This window comes from Myxocyprinus asiaticus, chromosome 31, assembly GCF_019703515.2.
Source record: "Myxocyprinus asiaticus isolate MX2 ecotype Aquarium Trade chromosome 31, UBuf_Myxa_2, whole genome shotgun sequence".
Lineage (NCBI taxonomy): Eukaryota > Metazoa > Chordata > Actinopteri > Cypriniformes > Catostomidae > Myxocyprinus > Myxocyprinus asiaticus.
In genome coordinates, this window is record NC_059374.1 from 514667 (window position 1) to 538546 (window position 23880).

The window sequence follows — 23880 nt, forward strand, 5'->3', positions numbered from 1 at the left end:
TTTACTGTAAGATCATGACATCATCACCGACAGATGAGTTCACTGTAAGAACATGACATCATCACAGACAAATGAGTTCACTGTAAGAACATGACATCACAGAAAGAAGACTTCACTGTAAGAACATGACATCACAGAAAGAAGACTTCACTGTAAGAACATGACATTATCACAGACAGACACTTCACTGTAAGAACATGACATTATCACAGACAGAAGACTTCACTGTAAGAACATGACATTATTACAGACAGACACTTCACTGTAAGAACATGACATCACAGAAAGAAGACTTCACTGTAAGATTATGACATCATCACTGACAGATGAGTTTACTGTAAGAACATGACATCATCACAGACAGAAACATTCACTGTAAGAACATGACATCACAGAAAGAAGACTTCACTGTAAGAACATGACATAACAGACAGCAAACTTCACTGTAAAAACATGACATCACAGACAGAAGACTTCACTGTAAGAACATGACACCACAGACAGCTGACTTTACTGTAAGATCATGACATCATCACCGACAGATGAGTTCACTGTAAGAACATGACATCATCACAGACAAATGAGTTCACTGTAAGAACATGACATCACAGACAGAAGAGTTCACTGTAAGAACATGACATCACAGACAGACACTTCACTGTAAGAACATGACATCACAGAGAGAAGACTTCACTGTAAGAACATGACATCACAGAAAGAAGACTTCACTGTAAGAACATGACATCACAGACAGAAGACTTCACTGTAAGAACATGACATCATAGAAAGAAGACTTCACTGTAAGAACATGACATCACAGAAAGAAGACTTCACTGTAAGAACATGACATCACAGAAAGAAGACTTCACTGTAAGAACATGACATCACAGACAGAAGACTTCACTGTAAGAACATGACATCACAGGCAGAAGACTTCACTGTAAAAACATGACATCACAGACAGAAGACTTCACTGTAAGAACATGACATCACAGAAAGAAGACTTCACTGTAAGAACATGACATCACAGAAAGAAGACTTCACTGTAAGAACATGACATTATCACAGACAGACACTTCACTGTAAGAACATGACATTATCACAGACAGAAGACTTCACTGTAAGAACATGACATTATCACAGACAGACACTTCACTGTAAGAACATGACATCATAGAAAGAAGACTTCTCTGTAAGAACATGACATCACAGAAAGAAGACTTCACTGTAAGATTATGACATCATCACTGACAGATGAGTTTACTGTAAGAACATGACATCATCACAGACAGAAACCTTCACTGTAAGAACATGACATCACAGAAAGAAGTCTTCACTGTAAGAACATGACATAACAGACAGCAAACTTCACTGTAAAAACATGACATCACAGACAGAAGACTTCACTGTAAGAACATGACACCACAGACAGATGACTTTACTGTAAGATCATGACATCATCACCGACAGATGAGTTCACTGTAAGAACATGACATCATCACAGACAAATGAGTTCACTGTAAGAACATGACATCACAGACAGAAGAGTTCACTGTAAGAACATGACATCACAGACAGACACTTCACTGTAAGAACATGACATCACAGAGAGAAGACTTCACTGTAAGAACATGACATCACAGAAAGAAGACTTCACTGTAAGAACATGACATCACAGACAGAAGACTTCACTGTAAGAACATGACATCATAGAAAGAAGACTTCACTGTAAGAACATGACATCACAGAATGAAGACTTCACTGTAAGATTATAACATCATCACTGACAGATGAGTTTACTGTAAGAACATGACATCATCACAGACAGAAACCTTCACTGTAAGAACATGACATCACAGAAAGAAGACTTCACTGTAAGAACATGACATAACAGACAGCAAACTTCACTGTAAAAACATGACATCACAGACAGAAGACTTCACTGTAAGAACATGACATCACAGACAGAAGACTTTACTGTAAGATCATGACATCATCACCGACAGATGAGTTCACTGTAAGAACATGACATCATCACAGACAAATGAGTTCACTGTAAGAACATGACATCACAGACAGAAGAGTTCACTGTAAGAACATGACATAACAGACAGACACTTCACTGTAAGAACATGACATCACAGACAGAAGACTTCACTGTAAGAACATGACATCACAGACAGAAGACTTCACTGTAAGAACATGACATCACAGAAAGAAGACTTCACTCTAAGAACATGACATTATCACAGACAGACACTTCACTGTAAGAACATGACATCACAGACAGAAGACTTCACTGTAAGAACATGACATCACAGAATGAAGACTTCACTGTAAGATTATAACATCATCACTGACAGATGAGTTTACTGTAAGAACATGACATCATCACAGAAAGAAGACTTCACTCTAAGAACATGACATAACAGACAGCAAACTTCACTGTTAAAACATGACATCACAGACAGAAGACTTCACTGTAAGAACATGACATCACAGACAGAAGACTTTACTGTAAGATCATGACATCATCACCGACAGATGAGTTCACTGTAAGAACATGACATCATCACAGACAAATGAGTTCACTGTAAGAACATGACATCACAGACAGAAGAGTTCACTGTAAGAACATGACATCACAGACAGACACTTCACTGTAAGAACATGACATCACAGAAAGAAGACTTCACTGTAAGAACATGACATCACAGGCAGAAGAATTCACTGTAAGAACATGACATCACAGACAGAAGACTTCACTGTAAGAACATGACATCACAGAAAGAAGACTTCACTCTAAGAACATGACATTATCACAGACAGACACTTCACTGTAAGAACATGACATCACAGACAGAAGACTTCACTGTAAGAACATGACATTATCACAGACAGAAGACTTCACTGTAAGAACATGACATTATCACAGACAGACACTTCACTGTAAGAACATGACATCATAGAAAGAAGACTTCACTGTAAGAACATGACATCACAGAAAGAAGATTTCACTGTAAGATTATGACATCATCACTGACAGATGACTTTACTGTAAGAACATGACATCATCACAGACAGAAACCTTCACTGTAAGAACATGACATCACAGAAAGAAGACTTCACTGTAAGAACATGACATCACAGAAAGAAGACTTCACTGTTAAGAACATGACATAACAGACAGCAAACTTCACTGTAAGAACATGAAATAAGAGACAGAAGACTTCACTGTAAGAACATGACATCACAGACAGAAGACTTTACTGTAAGATCATGACATCATCACCGACAGATGAGTTCACTGTAAGAACATGACATCACAGACAGAAGACTTCACTGTAAGAACGTGACATCACAGACAGAAGACTTCACAGTAAGAACATGACATCACAGAAAGAAGACTTCACTGTAAGAACATGACATCACAGACAGAAGACTTCACTGTAAGAACAAGACATCACAGAAAGAAGACTTCACTCTAAGAACATGACATTATCACAGACAGACACTTCACTGTAAGAACATGACATCACAGAAAGAAGACTTCACTGTAAGAACATGACATAAGAGACAGAAGAGTTCACTGTAAGAACATGACATCACAGACAGAAGACTTCACTTTAAGAACATGACATCACAGACAGAAGACTTCACTTTAAGAACATGACATCACAGACAGAAGACTTCACTGTAAGAACAAGACATCACAGAAAGAAGACTTCACTGTAAGAACATGACATCACAGAAAGAAGACTTCACTGTAAGAACATGACATCACAGACAGAAGACTTCACTGTAAGAACATGACATCACAGACAGAAGACTTCACTGTAAGAACATGACATCACAGAAAGAAGACTTCACTCTAAGAACATGACATTATCACAGACAGACACTTCACTGTAAGAACATGACATCACAGACAGATGAGTTCACTGTAAGAACATGACATCACAGACAGAAGACTTCACTGTAAGAACATGACATCACAGAAAGAAGACTTCACTCTAAGAACATGACATCACAGAAAGAAGACTTCACTGTAAGAACATGACATCACAGACAGACACTTCACTGTAAGAACATGACATCACAGAAAGAAGACTTCACTGTAAGAACATTACATCACAGACAGAAGACTTCACTGTAAGAACATGACATTATCACAGACAGACACTTCACTGTAAGAACATGACATCACAGAAAGAAGACTTCACTGTAAGAACATGACATTATCACAGACAGAAGACTTCACTGTAAGAACATGACATTATCACAGACAGACACTTCACTGTAAGAACATGACATCACAGACAGAAGACTTCACTGTAAGAACATGACATCACAGACAGAAGACTTCACTGTAAGAACATGACATCACAGAAAGAAGACTTCACTGTAAGAACATGACATCACAGAAAGAAGGCTTCACTGTAAGAACATGACATCACAGAAAGAAGGCTTCACTGTAAGAACATGACATCATCACTGACAGATGAGTTTACTGTAAGAACATGACATCATCACAGACAGAAACCTTCACTGTAAGAACATGACATCACAGAAAGAAGACTTCACTGTAAGAACATGACATAACAGACAGCAAAGTTCACTGTAAAAACATGACATCACAGAAAGAAGACTTCACTGTAAGAACATGACATCACAGACAGATGACTTCACTGTAAGAACATGACATCACAGACAGATGAGTTCACTGTAAGAACATGACATAACAGACAGAAGACTTCACTGTAAGAACATGACATCACAGACAGAAGACTTCACTGTAAGAACATGACATCACAGACAGAAGACTTCACTGTAAGAACATGACATCACAGAAAGAAGACTTCACTGTAAGAACATGACATCACAGAAAGAAGACTTCACTGTAAGAACATGACATAAGAGACAGAAGAGTTCACTGTAAGAACATGACATCACAGACAGAAGACTTCACTGTAAGAACATGACATCACAGACAGAAGACTTCACAGTAAGAACATGACATCACAGAAAGAAGACTTCACTGTAAGAACATGACATCACAGACAGAAGACTTCACTGTAAGAACATGACATCACAGGCAGAAGACTTCACTGTAAGAACATGACATCACAGGCAGAAGACTTCACTGTAAGAACATGACATCACAGGCAGAAGACTTCACTGTAAGAACATGACATCACAGGCAGAAGACTTCACTGTAAGAACATGACATCACAGACAGAAGACTTCACTGTAAGAACATGACATCACAGACAGAAGACTTCACTGTAAGAACATGACATCACAGAAAGAAGACTTCACTCTAAGAACATGACATTATCACAGACAGACACTTCACTGTAAGAACATGACATCACAGAAAGAAGACTTCACTGTAAGAACATGACATAAGAGACAGAAGAGTTCACTGTAAGAACATGACATCACAGACAGAAGACTTCACTTTAAGAACATGACATCACAGACAGAAGACTTCACTGTAAGAACATGACATCACAGAAAGAAGACTTCACTGTAAGAACATGACATCACAGAAAGAAGACTTCACTGTAAGAACATGACATCACAGACAGAAGACTTCACTGTAAGAACATGACATCACAGACAGAAGACTTCACAGTAAGAACATGACATCACAGAAAGAAGACTTCACTGTAAGAACATGACATCACAGACAGAAGACTTCACTGTAAGAACATGACATCACAGGCAGAAGACTTCACTGTAAGAACATGACATCACAGGCAGAAGACTTCACTGTAAGAACATGACATCACAGGCAGAAGACTTCACTGTAAGAACATGACATCACAGGCAGAAGACTTCACTGTAAGAACATGACATAAGAGACAGAAGAGTTCACTGTAAGAACATGACATCACAGACAGAAGACTTCACTGTAAGAACATGACATCACAGAAAGAAGACTTCACTCTAAGAACATGACATTATCACAGACAGACACTTCACTGTAAGAACATGACATCACAGAAAGAAGACTTCACTGTAAGAACATGACATAAGAGACAGAAGAGTTCACTGTAAGAACATGACATCACAGACAGAAGACTTCACTTTAAGAACATGACATCACAGACAGAAGACTTCACTGTAAGAACATGACATCACAGGCAGAAGACTTCACTGTAAGAACATGACATCACAGAAAGAAGACTTCACTCTAAGAACATGACATTATCACAGACAGACACTTCACTGTAAGAACATGACATCACAGACAGATGAGTTCACTGTAAGAACATGACATCACAGACAGAAGACTTCACTGTAAGAACATGACATCACAGAAAGAAGACTTCACTGTAAGAACATGACATCACAGAAAGAAGACTTCACTGTAAGAACATGACATCACAGACAGAAGACTTCACTGTAAGAACATGACATCACAGGCAGAAGACTTCACTGTAAGAACATTACATCACAGACAGAAGACTTCACTGTAAGAACATGACATTATCACAGACAGACACTTCACTGTAAGAACATGACATCACAGAAAGAAGACTTCACTGTAAGAACATGACATTATCACAGACAGAAGACTTCACTGTAAGAACATGACATTATCACAGACAGACACTTCACTGTAAGAACATGACATCACAGACAGAAGACTTCACTGTAAGAACATGACATCACAGACAGAAGACTTCACTGTAAGAACATGACATCACAGAAAGAAGACTTCACTGTAAGAACATGACATCACAGAAAGAAGGCTTCACTGTAAGAACATGACATCACAGAAAGAAGGCTTCACTGTAAGAACATGACATCATCACTGACAGATGAGTTTACTGTAAGAACATGACATCATCACAGACAGAAACCTTCACTGTAAGAACATGACATCACAGAAAGAAGACTTCACTGTAAGAACATGACATCACAGAAAGAAGACTTCACTGTAAGAACATGACATAACAGACAGCAAAGTTCACTGTAAAAACATGACATCACAGAAAGAAGACTTCACTGTAAGAACATGACATCACAGACAGATGACTTCACTGTAAGAACATGACATCACAGACAGATGAGTTCACTGTAAGAACATGACATAACAGACAGAAGACTTCACTGTAAGAACATGACATAACAGACAGAAGACTTCACTGTAAGAACATGACATCACAGACAGAAGACTTCACTGTAAGAACATGACATCACAGAAAGACTTCACTGTAAGAACATGACATCACAGAAAGACTTCACTCTAAGAACATGACATTATCACAGACAGACACTTCACTGTAAGAACATGACATCACAGAAAGAAGACTTCACTGTAAGAACATGACATAAGAGACAGAAGAGTTCACTGTAAGAACATGACATCACAGACAGAAGACTTCACTTTAAGAACATGACATCACAGACAGAAGACTTCACTGTAAGAACATGACATCACAGAAAGAAGACTTCACTGTAAGAACATGACATCACAGAAAGAAGACTTCACTGTAAGAACATGACATCACAGACAGAAGACTTCACTGTAAGAACATGACATCACAGGCAGAAGACTTCACTGTAAGAACATGACATCACAGGCAGAAGACTTCACTGTAAGAACATGACATAAGAGACAGAAGAGTTCACTGTAAGAACATGACATCACAGACAGAAGACTTCACTGTAAGAACATGACATCACAGAAAGAAGACTTCACTCTAAGAACATGACATTATCACAGACAGACACTTCACTGTAAGAACATGACATCACAGAAAGAAGACTTCACTGTAAGAACATGACATAAGAGACAGAAGAGTTCACTGTAAGAACATGACATCACAGACAGAAGACTTCACTTTAAGAACATGACATCACAGACAGAAGACTTCACTGTAAGAACATGACATCACAGAAAGAAGACTTCACTGTAAGAACATGACATCACAGAAAGAAGACTTCACTGTAAGAACATGACATCACAGACAGAAGACTTCACTGTAAGAACATGACATCACAGGCAGAAGACTTCACTGTAAGAACATTACATCACAGACAGAAGACTTCACTGTAAGAACATGACATTATCACAGACAGACACTTCACTGTAAGAACATGACATCACAGAAAGAAGACTTCACTGTAAGAGCATGACATTATCACAGACAGAAGACTTCACTGTAAGAACATGACATTATCACAGACAGACACTTCACTGTAAGAACATGACATCATAGAAAGAAGGCTTCACTGTAAGAACATGACATCACAGAAAGAAGACTTCACTGTAAGATTATGACATCATCACTGACAGATGAGTTTACTGTAAGAACATGACATCATCATAGACAGAAACCTTCACTGTAAGAACATGACATCACAGACAGAAGACTTCACTGTAAGAACATGACATCACAGACAGAAGACTTCACTGTAAGAACATGACATCACAGAAAGAAGACTTCACTGTAAGAACATGACAGAGACAGAAGAGTTCACTGTAAGAACATGACATCACAGACAGAAGACTTCACTGTAAGAACATGACATCACAGACAGAAGACTTCACAGTAAGAACATGACATCACAGAAAGAAGACTTCACTGTAAGAACATGACATCACAGACAGAAGACTTCACTGTAAGAACATGACATCACAGGCAGAAGACTTCACTGTAAGAACATGACATCACAGGCAGAAGACTTCACTGTAAGAACATGACATCACAGACAGAAGACTTCACTGTAAGAACATGACATAAGAGACAGAAGAGTTCACTGTAAGAACATGACATCACAGACAGAAGACTTCACTGTAAGAACATGACATCACAGAAAGAAGACTTCACTGTAAGAGCATGACATTATCACAGACAGAAGACTTCACTGTAAAGAACATGACATTATCACAGACAGACACTTCACTGTAAGAACATGACATCATAGAAAGAAGGCTTCACTGTAAGAACATGACATCACAGAAAGAAGACTTCACTGTAAGATTATGACATCATCACTGACAGATGAGTTTACTGTAAGAACATGACATCATCATAGACAGAAACCTTCACTGTAAGAACATGACATCACAGAAAGAAGACTTCACTGTAAGAACATGACATAACAGACAGCAAACTTCACTGTAAAAACATGACATCACAGAAAGAAGACTTCACTGTAAGAACATGACATCACAGACAGATGAGTTCACTGTAAGAACATGACATCACAGAAAGAAGACTTCACTGTAAGAACATGACATCACAGACAGAAGACTTCACTGTAAGAACATGACATAACAGACAGAAAACATCACTGTAAGAACATAACATCACAGACAGAAGACTTCACTGTAAGAACATGACATCACAGAAAGAAGACTTCACTGTAAGAACATGACATCACAGAAAGAAGACTTCACTCTAAGAACATGACATTATCACAGACAGACACTTCACTGTAAGAACATGACATCACAGACAGAAGACTTCACTGTAAGAACATGACATTATCACAGACAGAAGACTTTACTGTAAGATCATGACATCATCACCGACAGATGAGTTCACTGTAAGAACATGACATCATCACAGACAAATGAGTTCACTGTAAGAACATGACATCACAGACAGAAGAGTTCACTGTAAGAACATGACATCACAGACAGACACTTCACTGTAAGAACATGACATCACAGAGAGAAGACTTCACTGTAAGAACATGACATCACAGAAAGAATACTTCACTGTAAGAACATGACATCACAGACAGAAGACTTCACTGTAAGAACATGACATCATAGAAAGAAGACTTCACTGTAAGAACATGACATCACAGAAAGAAGACTTCACTGTAAGATTATAACATCATCACTGACAGATGAGTTTACTGTAAGAACATGACATCATCACAGACAGAAACCTTCACTGTAAGAACATGACATCACAGAAAGAAGACTTCACTGTAAGAACATGACATAACAGACAGCAAACTTCACTGTAAAAACATGACATCACAGACAGAAGACTTCACTGTAAGAACATGACATCACAGACAGAAGACTTTACTGTAAGATCATGACATCATCACCGACAGATGAGTTCACTGTAAGAACATGACATCACAGACAGAAGAGTTCACTGTAAGAACATGACATCACAGACAGAAGAGTTCACTGTAAGAACATGACATCACAGACAGAAGACTTCACTGTAAGAACATGACATCACAGACAGAAGACTTCACTGTAAGAACATGACATCACAGAAAGAAGACTTCACTGTAAGAACATGACATAAGAGACAGAAGATTTCACTGTAAGATCATGACATCACAGAATGAAGACTTCACTGTAAGAACATGACATTATCACAGACAGAAGACTTCACTGTAAGAACATGACATTATCACAGACAGACACTTCACTGTAAGAACATGACATCATAGAAAGAAGACTTCACTGTAAGAACATGACATCACAGAAAGAAGACTTCACTGTAAGATTATGACATCATCACTGACAGATGAGTTTACTGTAAGAACATGACATCATCACAGACAGAAACCTTCACTGTAAGAACATGACATCACAGAAAGAAGACTTCACTGTAAGAATATGACATCACAGAAAGAAGACTTCACTGTTAAGAACATGACATAACAGACAGCAAACTTCACTGTAAGAACATGACATAAGAGACAGAAGACTTCACTGTAAGAACATGACATCACAGACAGAAGACTTCACTGTAAGAACATGACATCACAGAAAGAAGACTTCACTGTAAGAACATGACATCACAGACAGAAGACTTCACTGTAAGAACATGACATCACAGACTGATGAGTTCACTGTAAGAACATGACATCACAGACAGATGAGTTCACTGTAAGAACATGACATCACAGACAGAAGACTTCACTGTAAGAACATGACATCACAGACAGAAGACTTCACTGTAAGAACATGACATCACAGAAAGAAGACTTCACTGTAAGAACATGACATCACAGAAAGAAGACTTCACTGTAAGAACATGACATCACAGAAAGAAGACTTCACTGTAAGAACATGACATAAGAGACAGAAGAGTTCACTGTAAGATCATGACATCACAGAATGAAGACTTCACTGTAAGAACATGACATTATCACAGACAGACACTTCACTGTAAGAACATGACATAACAGACAGAAAACTTCACTGTAAGAACATGACATCACAGACAGAAGAGTTCACTGTAAGAACATGACATCACAGACAGATGAGTTCACTGTAAGAACATGACATCACAGAAAGAAGACTTCACTGTAAGAACATGACATCACAGAAAGAAGACTTCACTGTAAGATTATGACATCATCACTGACAGATGAGTTTACTGTAAGAACATGACATCATCACAGACAGAAACCTTCACTGTAAGGACATGACATCACAGAAAGAAGACTTCACTGTAAGAACATGACATCACAGAAAGAAGACTTCACTGTAAGAACATGACATAAGAGACAGAAGAGTTCACTGTAAGATCATGACATCACAGAATGAAGACTTCACTGTAAGAACATGACATTATCACAGACAGAAGACTTTACTGTAAGAACATGACATAACAGACAGAAAACTTCACTGTAAGAACATGACATCACAGACAGAAGACTTCACTGTAAGAACATGACATTATCACAGACAGAAGACTTCACTGTAAGAACATGACATAACAGACAGCAAACTTCACTGTAAAAACATGACATCACAGACAGAAGACTTCACTGTAAGAACATGACATCACAGACAGAAGACTTTACTGTAAGATCATGACATCATCACCGACAGATGAGTTCACTGTAAGTACATGACATCATCACAGACAAATGAGTTCACTGTAAGAACATGACATCACAGACAGAAGAGATCACTGTAAGAACATGACATCACAGACAGACACTTCATTGTAAGAACATGACATCACAGAAAGAAGACTTCACTGTAAGAACATGACATCACAGGCAGAAGACTTCACTGTAAGAACATGACATCACAGACAGAAGACTTCACTGTAAGAACATGACATCACAGAAAGAAGACTTCACTCTAAGAACATGACATTATCACAGACAGACACTTCACTGTAAGAACATGACATCACAGACAGAAGACTTCACTGTAAGAACATGACATTATCACAGACAGACACTTCACTGTAAGAACATGACATCATAGAAAGAAGACTTCACTGTAAGAACATGACATCACAGAAAGAAGACTTCACTGTAAGATTATGACATCATCACTGACAGATGAGTTTACTGTAAGAACATGACATCATCACAGACAGAAACCTTCACTGTAAGAACATGACATCACAGAAAGAAGACTTCACTGTAAGAACATGACATCACAGAAAGAAGACTTCACTGTAAGAACATGACATTATCACAGACAGACACTTCACTGTAAGAACATGACATAACAGACAGAAAACTTCACTGTAAGAACATGACATCACAGACAGAAGAGTTCACTGTAAGAACATGACATCACAGACAGATGAGTTCACTGTAAGAACATGCCATCACAGACAAATGAGTTCACTGTAGTAACATGACATCACTGACAGAAGAGTTCACTGTAAGAACATGACATCACAGACAGACACTTCACTGTAAGAACATGACATCACATAAAGAAGACTTCACTGTAAGAACATGACATCACAGAAAGAAGACTTCACTGTAAGAACATGACATCATCACCGACAGATGAGTTCACTGTAAGAACATGACATCACAGAAAGAAGACTTCACTGTAAGAGCATGACATCACAGACAGAAGACTTCACTGTAAGAACATGACATCACAGGCAGAAGACTTCACTGTAAGAACATGACATCACAGACAGAAGACTTCACTGTAAGAACATGACATCATCACAGACAGAAAACTTCACTGTAAGAACATGACATCACAGACAGAAGACTTCACTGTAAGAACATGATATTATCACAGACAGACACTTCACTGTAAGAACATGACATCACAGACAGAAGACTTCACTGTAAGAACATGACATTATCACAGACAGAAGACTTCACTGTAAGAACATGACATCACAGAAAGAAGACTTCACTGTAAGAACATGACATCATCACTGAAAGAAGACTTCACTGTAAGAACATGACATCATCACTGACAGATGAGTTTCACTGTAAGAACATGACATCATCACAGACAGAAACCTTCACTGTAAGAACATGACATCACAGAAAGAAGACTTCACTGTAAGAACATGACATCACAGAAAGAAGACTTCACTGTTAAGAACATGACATCACAGAAAGAAGACTTCACTGTTAAGAACATGACATAACAGACAGCAAACTTCACTGTAAGAACATGACATAAGAGACAGAAGACTTCACTGTAAGAACATGACATCACAGACTGATGAGTTCACTATAAGAACATGACATCACTGACAGATGAGTTCACTGTAAGAACATGACATCACAGAAAGAAGACTTCACTGTAAGAACATGACATCATCACCGACAGAAGACTTCACTGTAAGAACATGACATCATCACCGACAGAAGACTTCACTGTAAGAACATGACATCACAGACAGAAGACTTCACTGTAAGAACATGACATCACAGACAGATGAGTTCACTGTAAGAACATGACATCACAGACAGAAGACTTCACTGTAAGAACATGACATCACAGACAGAAGACTTCACTGTAAGAACATGACATCACAGACAGAAGACTTCACTGTAAGAACATGACATCACAGACAGAAGACTTCACTGTAAGAACATGACATCACAGAAAGAAGACTTCACTGTAAGAACATGACATCACAGAAAGAAGACTTCACTGTAAGAACATGACATCACAGAAAGAAGACTTCACTGTAAGAACATGACATCACAGAAAGAAGACTTCACTGTAAGAACATGACATAAGAGACAGAAGAGTTCACTGTAAGAACATGACATCACAGAATGAAGACTTCATTGTAAGAACATGACATTATCACAGACAGACACTTCACTGTAAGAACATGACATAACAGACAGAAAACTTCACTGTAAGAACATGACATCACAGACAGAAGAGTTCACTGTAAGAACATGACATCACAGACAGATGAGTTCACTGTAAGAACATGACATCACAGACAAATGAGTTCACTGTAGTAACATGACATCACTGACAGAAGAGTTCACTGTAAGAACATGACATCACAGACAGACACTTCACTGTAAGAACATGACATCACAGACAGAAGACCTCACTGTAAGAACATGACATTATCACAGACAGAAGACTTCACTGTAAGAACATGACATCATCACCGACAGATGAGTTCACTGTAAGAACATGACATCACAGATAGAAGACTTCACTGTAAGAGCATGACATCACAGACAGAAGACTTCACTGTAAGAACATGACATCACAGGCAGAAGACTTCACTGTAAGAACATGACATCATCACAGACAGAAAACTTCACTGTAAGAACATGACATAAGAGACAGAAGACTTCACTGTAAGAACATGACATTATCACAGACAGACACTTCACTGTAAGAGTATGACATCACAGACAGAAGACTTCACTGTAAGAACGTGACATCATCACTGACCTCCAGTAAAGTGAATGGGGAAATTTTCAGTATATTTTCAGTATATATTATATATTTTATTTAGATTATAAAAAACATTTCAATTATTTGTTTGATTCAATAATCTGATTCACTAGATGCTTTAAATGTGATTTGATTGCTGTTCAGTCTCCTTGTTAGCTTCGCCTAGCAGGGTTTGCTCTTGTTTTCCCTACACTTTTCTCTCTCTCTATTCTACATGCTCTGTCTCTGTCCTGTGTTTTTTTTTTTTTTTTTTGTTATATTCTCTATCTGTCTATCTGATGTATGACATAGTCTTTTAGGATGGTGCTGAAAATTATGGGTCATCACTAACTTCCCAAGGTAATTCAAACTTTAATCCTTATTTTCTGCTGATATTTTCATTCAATACTAACAAACCAATTTAAATAAATGGGTTGATTTAAATGTATTGCACTTTCAACAAACGGTACAAATGACAGCAATAAAATATGTGATTTGTTTTAAATAATCAAATGTAGATAAAAAGGAAGTCAATAATAATGTTAATAATAGATTTGCAAAAATCACAAACCATATCTAAAATGAATAGAATATGAAACAACATGTAATATTTTGTTTCACTCCTAGAGTTGCAGAACAAAATTTTCTGAAGGTTAAGCACCTCCATTTACTGATACTTTATTGAAAATATCTAAATGTTGACATTATTCTGTGAGAGTTTCATGCTCTGTTTAGTAACTTTTTATGGAAAGTGTTGAATATATTAACCAGCTTGTGCCACTGTCATCCCTTGTTTTTTCAGGACATACTTTAATTTTTTGTCAGATAACTGGTTTATTGAGTCTTATTTTCTTGTCTTTCAGGGAGAGTTAGTGAATAATATTGAGAAGAATGTGAGCAGTGCTCAGGATTATGTGGAAAAGGCCAAAGAAGTAACAAAAGCAGCTGTTAAAGTCCAGAAGAGCAGCAGAACGGTGAGATACAGCAGATGATCCATAAAGCTCATCTGACATCACATTCTCTCTGGCTGTTCCTTTGCTTTTCCTCCTCTGTTCCCGTGTCTGTTCCTCTGTGGTTTTCTTTGGTGCTGCTCAGGGAGAGATGATAGATCGTATAGAGTATAATGTGGAGCACTCAGTGGATTACGTTGAGAAGGCAGTGTCAGACACCAAGAAGGCGGTAAAGTACCAGAGTAAGGCGCGGCGGGTGAGTTGATGGTACCGTAGTACCTGCTGTTCATCCTGCATGATCATCAGCACATCCATCTCATTTTACTGTTTTCCCTTATAGTGGAATACTCCTTACAGTGCTCTGAGAATCTTTGCACCTCCTCTGTGTGTGCTGTCAATATAAATGTAATGCTAATGGTTTGAAATGTCATCGAGCTCATCATAGAGTGTGCCATAGAAGTTATTCATCAATCAATAAATAGATGTTGCATCTAGGGGGGTGCTGGGGTGGACTTTGCCCTCACAATGGTCAAATGGTTTCGGCACTAACGCTAATGCAATGCGCTTGAATGGAAGACACACGTCGACAGACACAAACGCGCTCCCCCCTTGAGAATTAACTTCAGACTCACCACAAACAGCCTTACAAAGAAAAACATGTAAATACAAGACACATTTGGGAAGCACTCCAAACACAAAACAGAGATTACGAAATAGAAGAACAACAAAATAAAAGCACAATACAACAGAAAAGAACCCACATATTGTGACACTCTGAATATAAATTGATAAATATAAATATATATTATTTTATCTGATAGTTATACATCTGAAAATGTATTGTTTCCTTAAATAGCTTTACTGTAGTAAACTACTTTTTTAGTAGCTTGTAATGTATCTACTTCTAAAATGGGTAGTTTGTCTGTAGTTTACTACTTTGAAACTGAAGCTTCCCAAGTTACAAGTTACTCATAATTTAAAGTGGCTTCAACAACACTGGGGTAATGTCTCACCATTAATGGTTGCCTTGAAAGCAAAATAAAATAATGATAAGACCGTTAATGGGCCTGTTGAGAGAATTAATTAAATGAATGCACTTTTTGAAGGAAGGTCTGTAATACCTGCAGCACTGATGATGTGAATATATGCGTGTCCTCTCCAGAAGATGATCCTGATAGCGGTTTGTGTGGCCATCTGTCTTCTCGTCCTCATCATCTCACTTGCAATTGGATTGAGCTGATCAAGAGCTCTGATTGGCCCGTTCAAACATATATATGATGCTCAGAAGATGTAAAGATGGACAGTTTCATTTGTCACACACATGATGGTGAAATTATGTAAAGTTTTAATGTATAATAAATGTACTGTATGATGAAATGAGATGTATGTGAGAACTTCATGTTTTGTGTAGTGTTGTTTTTTTGTAGTGTGTTGTGTTTGCTCTTGTTGCATTGTGGCATGTTTGTGATGCATGAGTGAGTGTGTTGTGATGAGGCTTTTTATTTGTGTTCATGTAATAAAGTGTTTATAAAGTGCTGTGCTCCTTCAGTTCAAATGCTGCAGATGTGGAGAAGAAAGTGTTAAGATAGGATATTTCGCACCACTATCAGGAGAAAGAATAAATCAATTATATTTTGCTAAAAGACAATGAGTCTATATTTATGTTCATTAATATTTTTGCATTACATCATTATTTTTGTAACAATTACAGTAAAGGCCCCAATATACTTCCGGAGAAGTACTACTTCATTCAGGGGTAAAAAGAAGTTCTAAACAGCTGAACAACGGTATACTGTTTGCGAACATTCGGACACCCATCACACCGCTGTGGGAAGGGTTTAGAGGAGTATTAAATATGAGGACACTACATGTAAAACCTAAACTAATGTGACATTAAAATGTGTTAATGACTTTATGCCTCATTCCAAGTACAGTTCACATGAGGTCAGGAAAAGAAGCCGTTTTAACCACTCGATGATTTAAATTAATATATATGCAGTAGAAAATGCTTATTTCGTCTTGTTTACATTCAGAATTCATGATGCTAGTGTACTAACACGCTATACGCGGCCATACTACCCTCGATTACACTCTGTTATTGTAATTTATTATGACACTGATACTACTGCAAAGAGAATACAGACAAAAGAATGATGATAAGAGAGGCATATGTTACTTTGGGCAGATGTGTGAATGGCTTTCGCTGCAGATGGCACATGAGTGAATGGGCACTTGAGAGTATTTGAGTAGATTTGATTCCTTTTGTAGATGAATTAAACAAAACAAAATAGCATGACATGTTCTTTCACGCTGGTGTGTTCATGTTGAATACTGACTGAAAAACGTAAACAAAGTAGTAGGTGGAACTTCAGGTCACACCTACCGATGACGTGGACCAATGGCAGTAAGAAGGGGTTTAGCAGCCTGTTAGAAGTTTTCCTAAAAGTTCGCCATGGGGAGTATGGCAAGCCATTTTAGCTTCTATTAATTTGCAGGATATGTATTGTTGATGCCAACAATTCAATTTCCACTTGTAAAAATGTGAATTCTTGATATCAGCAATGACATAATCACTCGTAGAAATCACATTCTTGATATCAAAAATGCAATTTCAACTAGTAAAAAAACAAATTTTTGATATCTATAATTGAATTTTCACTAGTAAGGATTCACACCGATATGTCATTCACTCTTATTCAAAACAGTTATTGATATCAAAAATGTATTTCTCAATTGTTTAAACACATTTCTTGAAATTATGCCTCCTTTTCTCAAAACTTTAAACACAAATCCATATCTTCTCACCCAATTCCCCAAACTTCCTATTTTCAGGTCAAAATAAAGCTCTCCACTCAAAACCATTGAATCTTGCTGAAAAACCAAACTTTACCCTCAGACATGACACACAAGCCCTCAAAAACACACACACTACAACAGTCTTACACACTGGTGAGATACATTCAAAACAATACTACAAAAACCGGTAATAATCAAATCAAATCACATTTGTCACACAGCCATTTACACAAGTGCAATGGTGTGTGAAATTCTTGGGTGCGGAAACATAACATAATAAGTTATGTTGCTTATGATTCTCCCCCTCAAAAACCTTTTCACATGATGAGCACAACAAGAGAGACAATAAATGTATACTGTACAGTACAATACACCAAACAACAACAAAATTATTCTGTCCCAGCATCCCTCAGTCATACCATGGACAAGGACATAGTCAACTAAAGTGGCATGAATTTCATCCGAGACTGCTTGTCTCCTTGCCCTTCCTCGTCGTTGTCCTCCTCCTCCTCCTCCTCCTCCACTCCCTACTGCCCTTCCTCCTCCTCCTCTCTGTCATGTGTATTCTGTTGATTCATGTCTTTTATTTTGAAATTCTAGTTCCTGTTTCATGTCATGTGATTTCTGTTTTCCCTCCATGTTCAAGTGTCATGTTTTCATTGGTTTATTGTTTAATTAGCTTGTTATGAGTTCTGTTTGTTCATTGGTTTATGTTCTCCCATGTCTTGTATTTAAGCCCTCATGTTTGCATTGTCTAGTTGTCAAGTATTGAATGTGATGGTATGTGTTTGGTATGCTGTAGTCAAGTCAAGTCTAGTCTAGTCTAGTTTAGTCCATGTTCATGTTTTGTTTTGTAGTCAGGGTTATTGGTTCTCACTTTGGAAATAAACTGCACTTGGGTTCTTCATCTTCACGTCATCTTCGTCATTGTCAGCAGCCAACAACGTTACACTCTCCAGTGTCCTCGACCTCTTCCTTCACATCTCTCTGGATCCATTGTTCCAAAACTGAATGAACTGACTCGGGCCCTTTTATCTATCTATTGTAGGTTCTGATTGGTGCGTGATGAATTTTGACTGTTAGTGTTTCCACCTGGGTAATTGTGTGCTAATTGAGCTCAAGCTGTGCTGACTTGAGTGAACAATATTAAATGCTAGTGCTTTCTAAATGACCACATGGTGTAGGCAATGAGAAATGAAGGGATTTGTGTGTAGAGTTTTGCAGTAAACAGTTCAACAAATCTGACTCATGTGTCAAAACAGGGGAATAGTGTTTATAATTTAGGGAAATGGGTGTGCTTTTTGATAAATGCCGTTATGGTTTTGAAATTTTATTTCAAAAGCCTGGTTATAGTGTTTAAGCAATCGAGAAAAACTAATATTAGCTAAAGATCACGCAATTATTGTGTTATGAAATTTAAATGTGTGGCTCTTAATATAAGCGCATATATATATATGTGTGTACTGTATATTTCGATCCAAAATTTTTCATATTTTTTAAGAGCATTTCTAAAAATTAGACTTAAGAAAATACGAATTGTTGCGCATTTTCATGGGGGAGCCACTGAATGACCTCTCCCTGCTTTGGGAACAGTTTTATTTGCAAGATTGGGGCAAATATCTAATTTCATTAAATGCATCCACGAGACACCGCAGAATAAGTGTAATATCTGATATAATGTGGGCTGAAATAGCTGCGATGCCCACACGCTGCCAGTCTCCGCATACCTGGGAGTGCCCGCTCTCAAAACTGTTCTGGCAGATTGTGAGGACCCACTTTATTGACCAGCTGGGGGTTAAACACTTCCGAATGACAAGTGCTATGTTCAAAGAATTGTGTGCCAAGGTCGGACCTTTCGGTGGGCTAGTCACATCATGCTATCGCACACTCATATCACATGCACGAATGGTGAAAACACATCATCGTTTTGCTATTAAACCATTTCCATCACCTTAATGCGCATTTTAACTAATGCAAAACTCTAGAAAATCCACCTCCTCCTAGCACATTAAATTTTAAGTGTTTTAAGTGAATGTTTATTCGCATATCAAGTGTTTCCATTCAGGATTTCTTATGTGCAATTTCAAAATGCACATCAAAATAGTTGGATGGAAACCCATGTTATAGCCAAGGTTATTGTTAGTGCTTGTCACATATTCCCTGTTTTTTGTATTGACATATGTTGAAATTATTGTTTAGATCCCATGTTCCTGTTTCCTGTTAATTTGTAGTCCTTTTGTAGTTTCATTTTATGATTGGTTTTCCCCTGATTGTTTCCATAGGTGTTCCTCGTTCCCTTGTTTGCCCCCATGTATTTAAGCCCTTGTTTTTCCTGTTTCCTTTGTCAGTCTTCACATGGATTGTCATGTTCTGTACCGCGTTGCGTTGTCAATTTCTTTCCTAAGAGCAAAATCTGTACATTATTCCAAACTTTTGGCTGCCAGTGTACAGGTGCATCTCAATAAATTAGAATGTCGTGGAAAAGTTCATTTATTTCAGTAATTCAACTCAAATTGTGAAACTTGTGTATTAAATAAATTCAATGCACACAGACTGAAGTAGTTTAAGTCTTTGGTTCTTTTAATTGTGATGATTTTGGCTCACATTTAACAAAAACCCACCAATTCACTATCTCAAAAAATTAGAATATGGTGACATGCCAATCAGCTAATCAACTCAAAACACCTGCAAAGGTTTCCTGAGCCTTCAAAATGGTCTCTCAGTTTGGTTCACTAGGCTACACAATCATGGGGAAGACTGCTGATCTGACAGTTGTCCAGAAGACAATCATTGACACCCTTCACAAGGAGGGTAAGCCACAAACATTCATTGCCAAAGAAGCTGGCTGTTCACAGAGTGCTGTATCCAAGCATGTTAACAGAAAGTTGAGTGGAAGGAAAAAGTGTGGAAGAAAAAGATGCACAACCAACCAAGAGAACCACAGCCTTATGATTGTCAAGCAAAATCGATTCAAGAATTTGGGTGAACTTCACAAGGAATGGACTGAGGCTGGGGTCAAGGCATCAAGAGCCACCACACACAGACATGTCAAGGAATTTGGCTACAGTTGTCGTATTCCTCTTGCTAAGCCACTCCTGAACCACAGACAACGTCAGAGGCGTCTTACCTGGGCTAAGGAGAAGAAGAACTGGACTGTTGCCCAGTGGTCCAAAGTCCTCTTTTCAGATGAGGGCAAGTTTTGTATTTCATTTGGAAACCAAGGTCCTAGAGTCTGGAGGAAGGGTGGAGAAGCTCATAGCCCAAGTTGCTTGAAGTCCAGTGTTAAGTTTCCACAGTCTGTGATGATTTGGGCTGCATTGTCATCTGCTGGTGTTGGTCCATTGTGTTTTTTGAAAACCAAAGTCACTGCACCCGTTTACCAAGAAATTTTGGAGCACTTCATGCTTCCTTCTGCTGACCAGCTTTTTAAAGATGCTGATTTCATTTTCCAGCAAGATTTGGCACATGCCCACACTGCCAAAAGCACCAACAGTTGGTTAAATGACCATGGTGTTGGTGTGCTTGACTGGCCAGCAAACTCACCAGACCTGAACCCCATAGAGAATCTATGGGGTATTGTCAAGAGGAAAATGAGAAACAAGAGACCAAAAAAATGCAGATGAGCTGAAGGCCACTGTCAAAGAAACCTGGGCTTCCATACCACCTCAGCAGTGCCACAAACTGATCACCTCCATGCCACGCCAAATTGAGGCAGTAATTAAAGCAAAAGGAGCCCCTACCAAGTATTGAGTACATATACAGTAAATGAACATACTTTCCAGAAGGCCAACAATTCACTAAAAATGTTTTTTTATTGATCTTATGATGTATTCTAATTTTTTGAGATAGTGAATTGGTGGGTTTTTGTTAAATGTGAGCCAAAATCATCACAATTAAAAGAACCAAAGACTTAAACTACTTCAGTCTGTGTGCATTGAATTTATTTAATACACGAGTTTCACAATTTGAGTTGAATTACTGAAATAAATGAACTTTTCCATGACATTCTAATTTATTGAGATGCACCTGTATATTACAGATATCAGAAATTAAAATTGTCACTAGTGAAAACCGAACGACTAATATCAAAAATGAGCATTTTTACTAGTTGGAATTCAATTGTTGTTATCTAAAATGGGCATTTCCACTAGTAGAAATTACATTCTTGATATCAAAAATTATATTTTTTACTAGTAAGAAAAGGATTCTTGATATGTGAAATTGGACTTTCAACTAGTAAGAAACTAATTTTTTTATATCAATAACTGTGTTTTGAATAAGAGTGAATGACATATCGGTGTCAAACGTTACTAGTGAAAATTCAATTATAGATATCAAAAATGAGGGTTTTACTAGTTGAAATTGCATTTTTGATATCAAGAATGTGATTTCTACAAGTGATGACATCATTGTTGATATCAAGAATTCATGTTTTTACTAGTGGAAATATAATTACTGATATCAAGAATTAGAATTCTAACTATTGAAAATTGAATTGTTGATATCAACAATTCATATCCTGCGAATGAATAAAAGTGAATTCTGCTTGCCATAGTGGAGCTGTTACGAACCACCGAAACGAATGCAAAAACACCTTCTTTTTGGCCAGATTTTGTTCTAAATGACATCATACACATTCGTTCTTTTTTGTAATTCTCATTGTGAACAACAGTGATTCTCATTTCAATTCTCATGAATAGAGATGAAATAAGTGTGCTTCTTTTAAACAGCAGATTTCAATTGTGGATACGAGCAGTGCTACAGTTTTAATAATCTGTTAAGGATTATATAATCTAATAATGTTTGTATGTTAATAAAAAGTTATGTATGTACACTACCGGTCAAAAGTTTTGAAACACTTGACTGAAATGTTTCTCATGATCTTAAAAATCTTTTGATCTGAAGGTGTATGCTTAAATGTTTGAAATTAGTTTTGTAGACAAAAATATAATTGTGCCACCATATTAATTTATTTCATTATAAAACTCAAATTTAATTAAAAAAAAAAAAGGTTTTTGAAATTTATGACTTGGACCAAATAATAAAGAAAAGCAGCCAATAAGTGCCCAACATAGATGGGAACTCCTTCAATACTGTTTAAAAAGCATCCCAGGGTGATACCTCAAGAAGTTGGTTGAGAAAATGTCAAGAGTACATGTCTGCAAATTCTAGGCAAAGGGTGACTACTTTAAAGATGCTAAAATATAACACAGTTTTGATTTATTTTGGATTTTGTTTAGTCACAACATAATTCCCATAGTTCCATTAATGTTATTCCATAGTTTTGATGACTTTACTATTATTCTAAAATGTGAAGAAATAAATTATAATAAAGAATGAGTAAGTGTTTCAAAACTTTTGACCAGTAGTGTGTATAAAAGGGATATGGTTTACAGTGAAGAAATAAATGTAGGTTCTTTTTGAACTGTCAACGAAACCAGTTGTATGATTATGTTGGACACGGAACAGGTTGATAATTATGAATCCTCATGTTTA

General features: G+C 37.4%; 1 protein-coding gene across 6 annotated transcripts in view; it reads left to right on the forward strand.

Annotated features, from left to right (window-relative positions):
• Nucleotides 1-23880, forward strand: part of stx1a (syntaxin 1A (brain)) — a 122058-nt gene that overhangs the window by 96841 nt on the left and 1337 nt on the right. For 3 of the 6 annotated variants that reach the window (XM_051665222.1, XM_051665219.1, XM_051665220.1), the window contains 2 exons: nt 15502-15612; nt 16751-16968. In XM_051665222.1, the coding sequence (XP_051521182.1) occupies nt 15502-15612; nt 16751-16828 (189 nt within the window). In that variant the 3' untranslated portion in view covers nt 16829-16968. Of the gene's footprint in view, nt 1-14950; nt 14999-15501; nt 15613-15733; nt 15845-16694; nt 16969-23880 lie in introns of those variants that run through there. The other 3 variants (XR_007894120.1, XM_051665221.1, XM_051665223.1) reach the window with 3 other exon arrangements.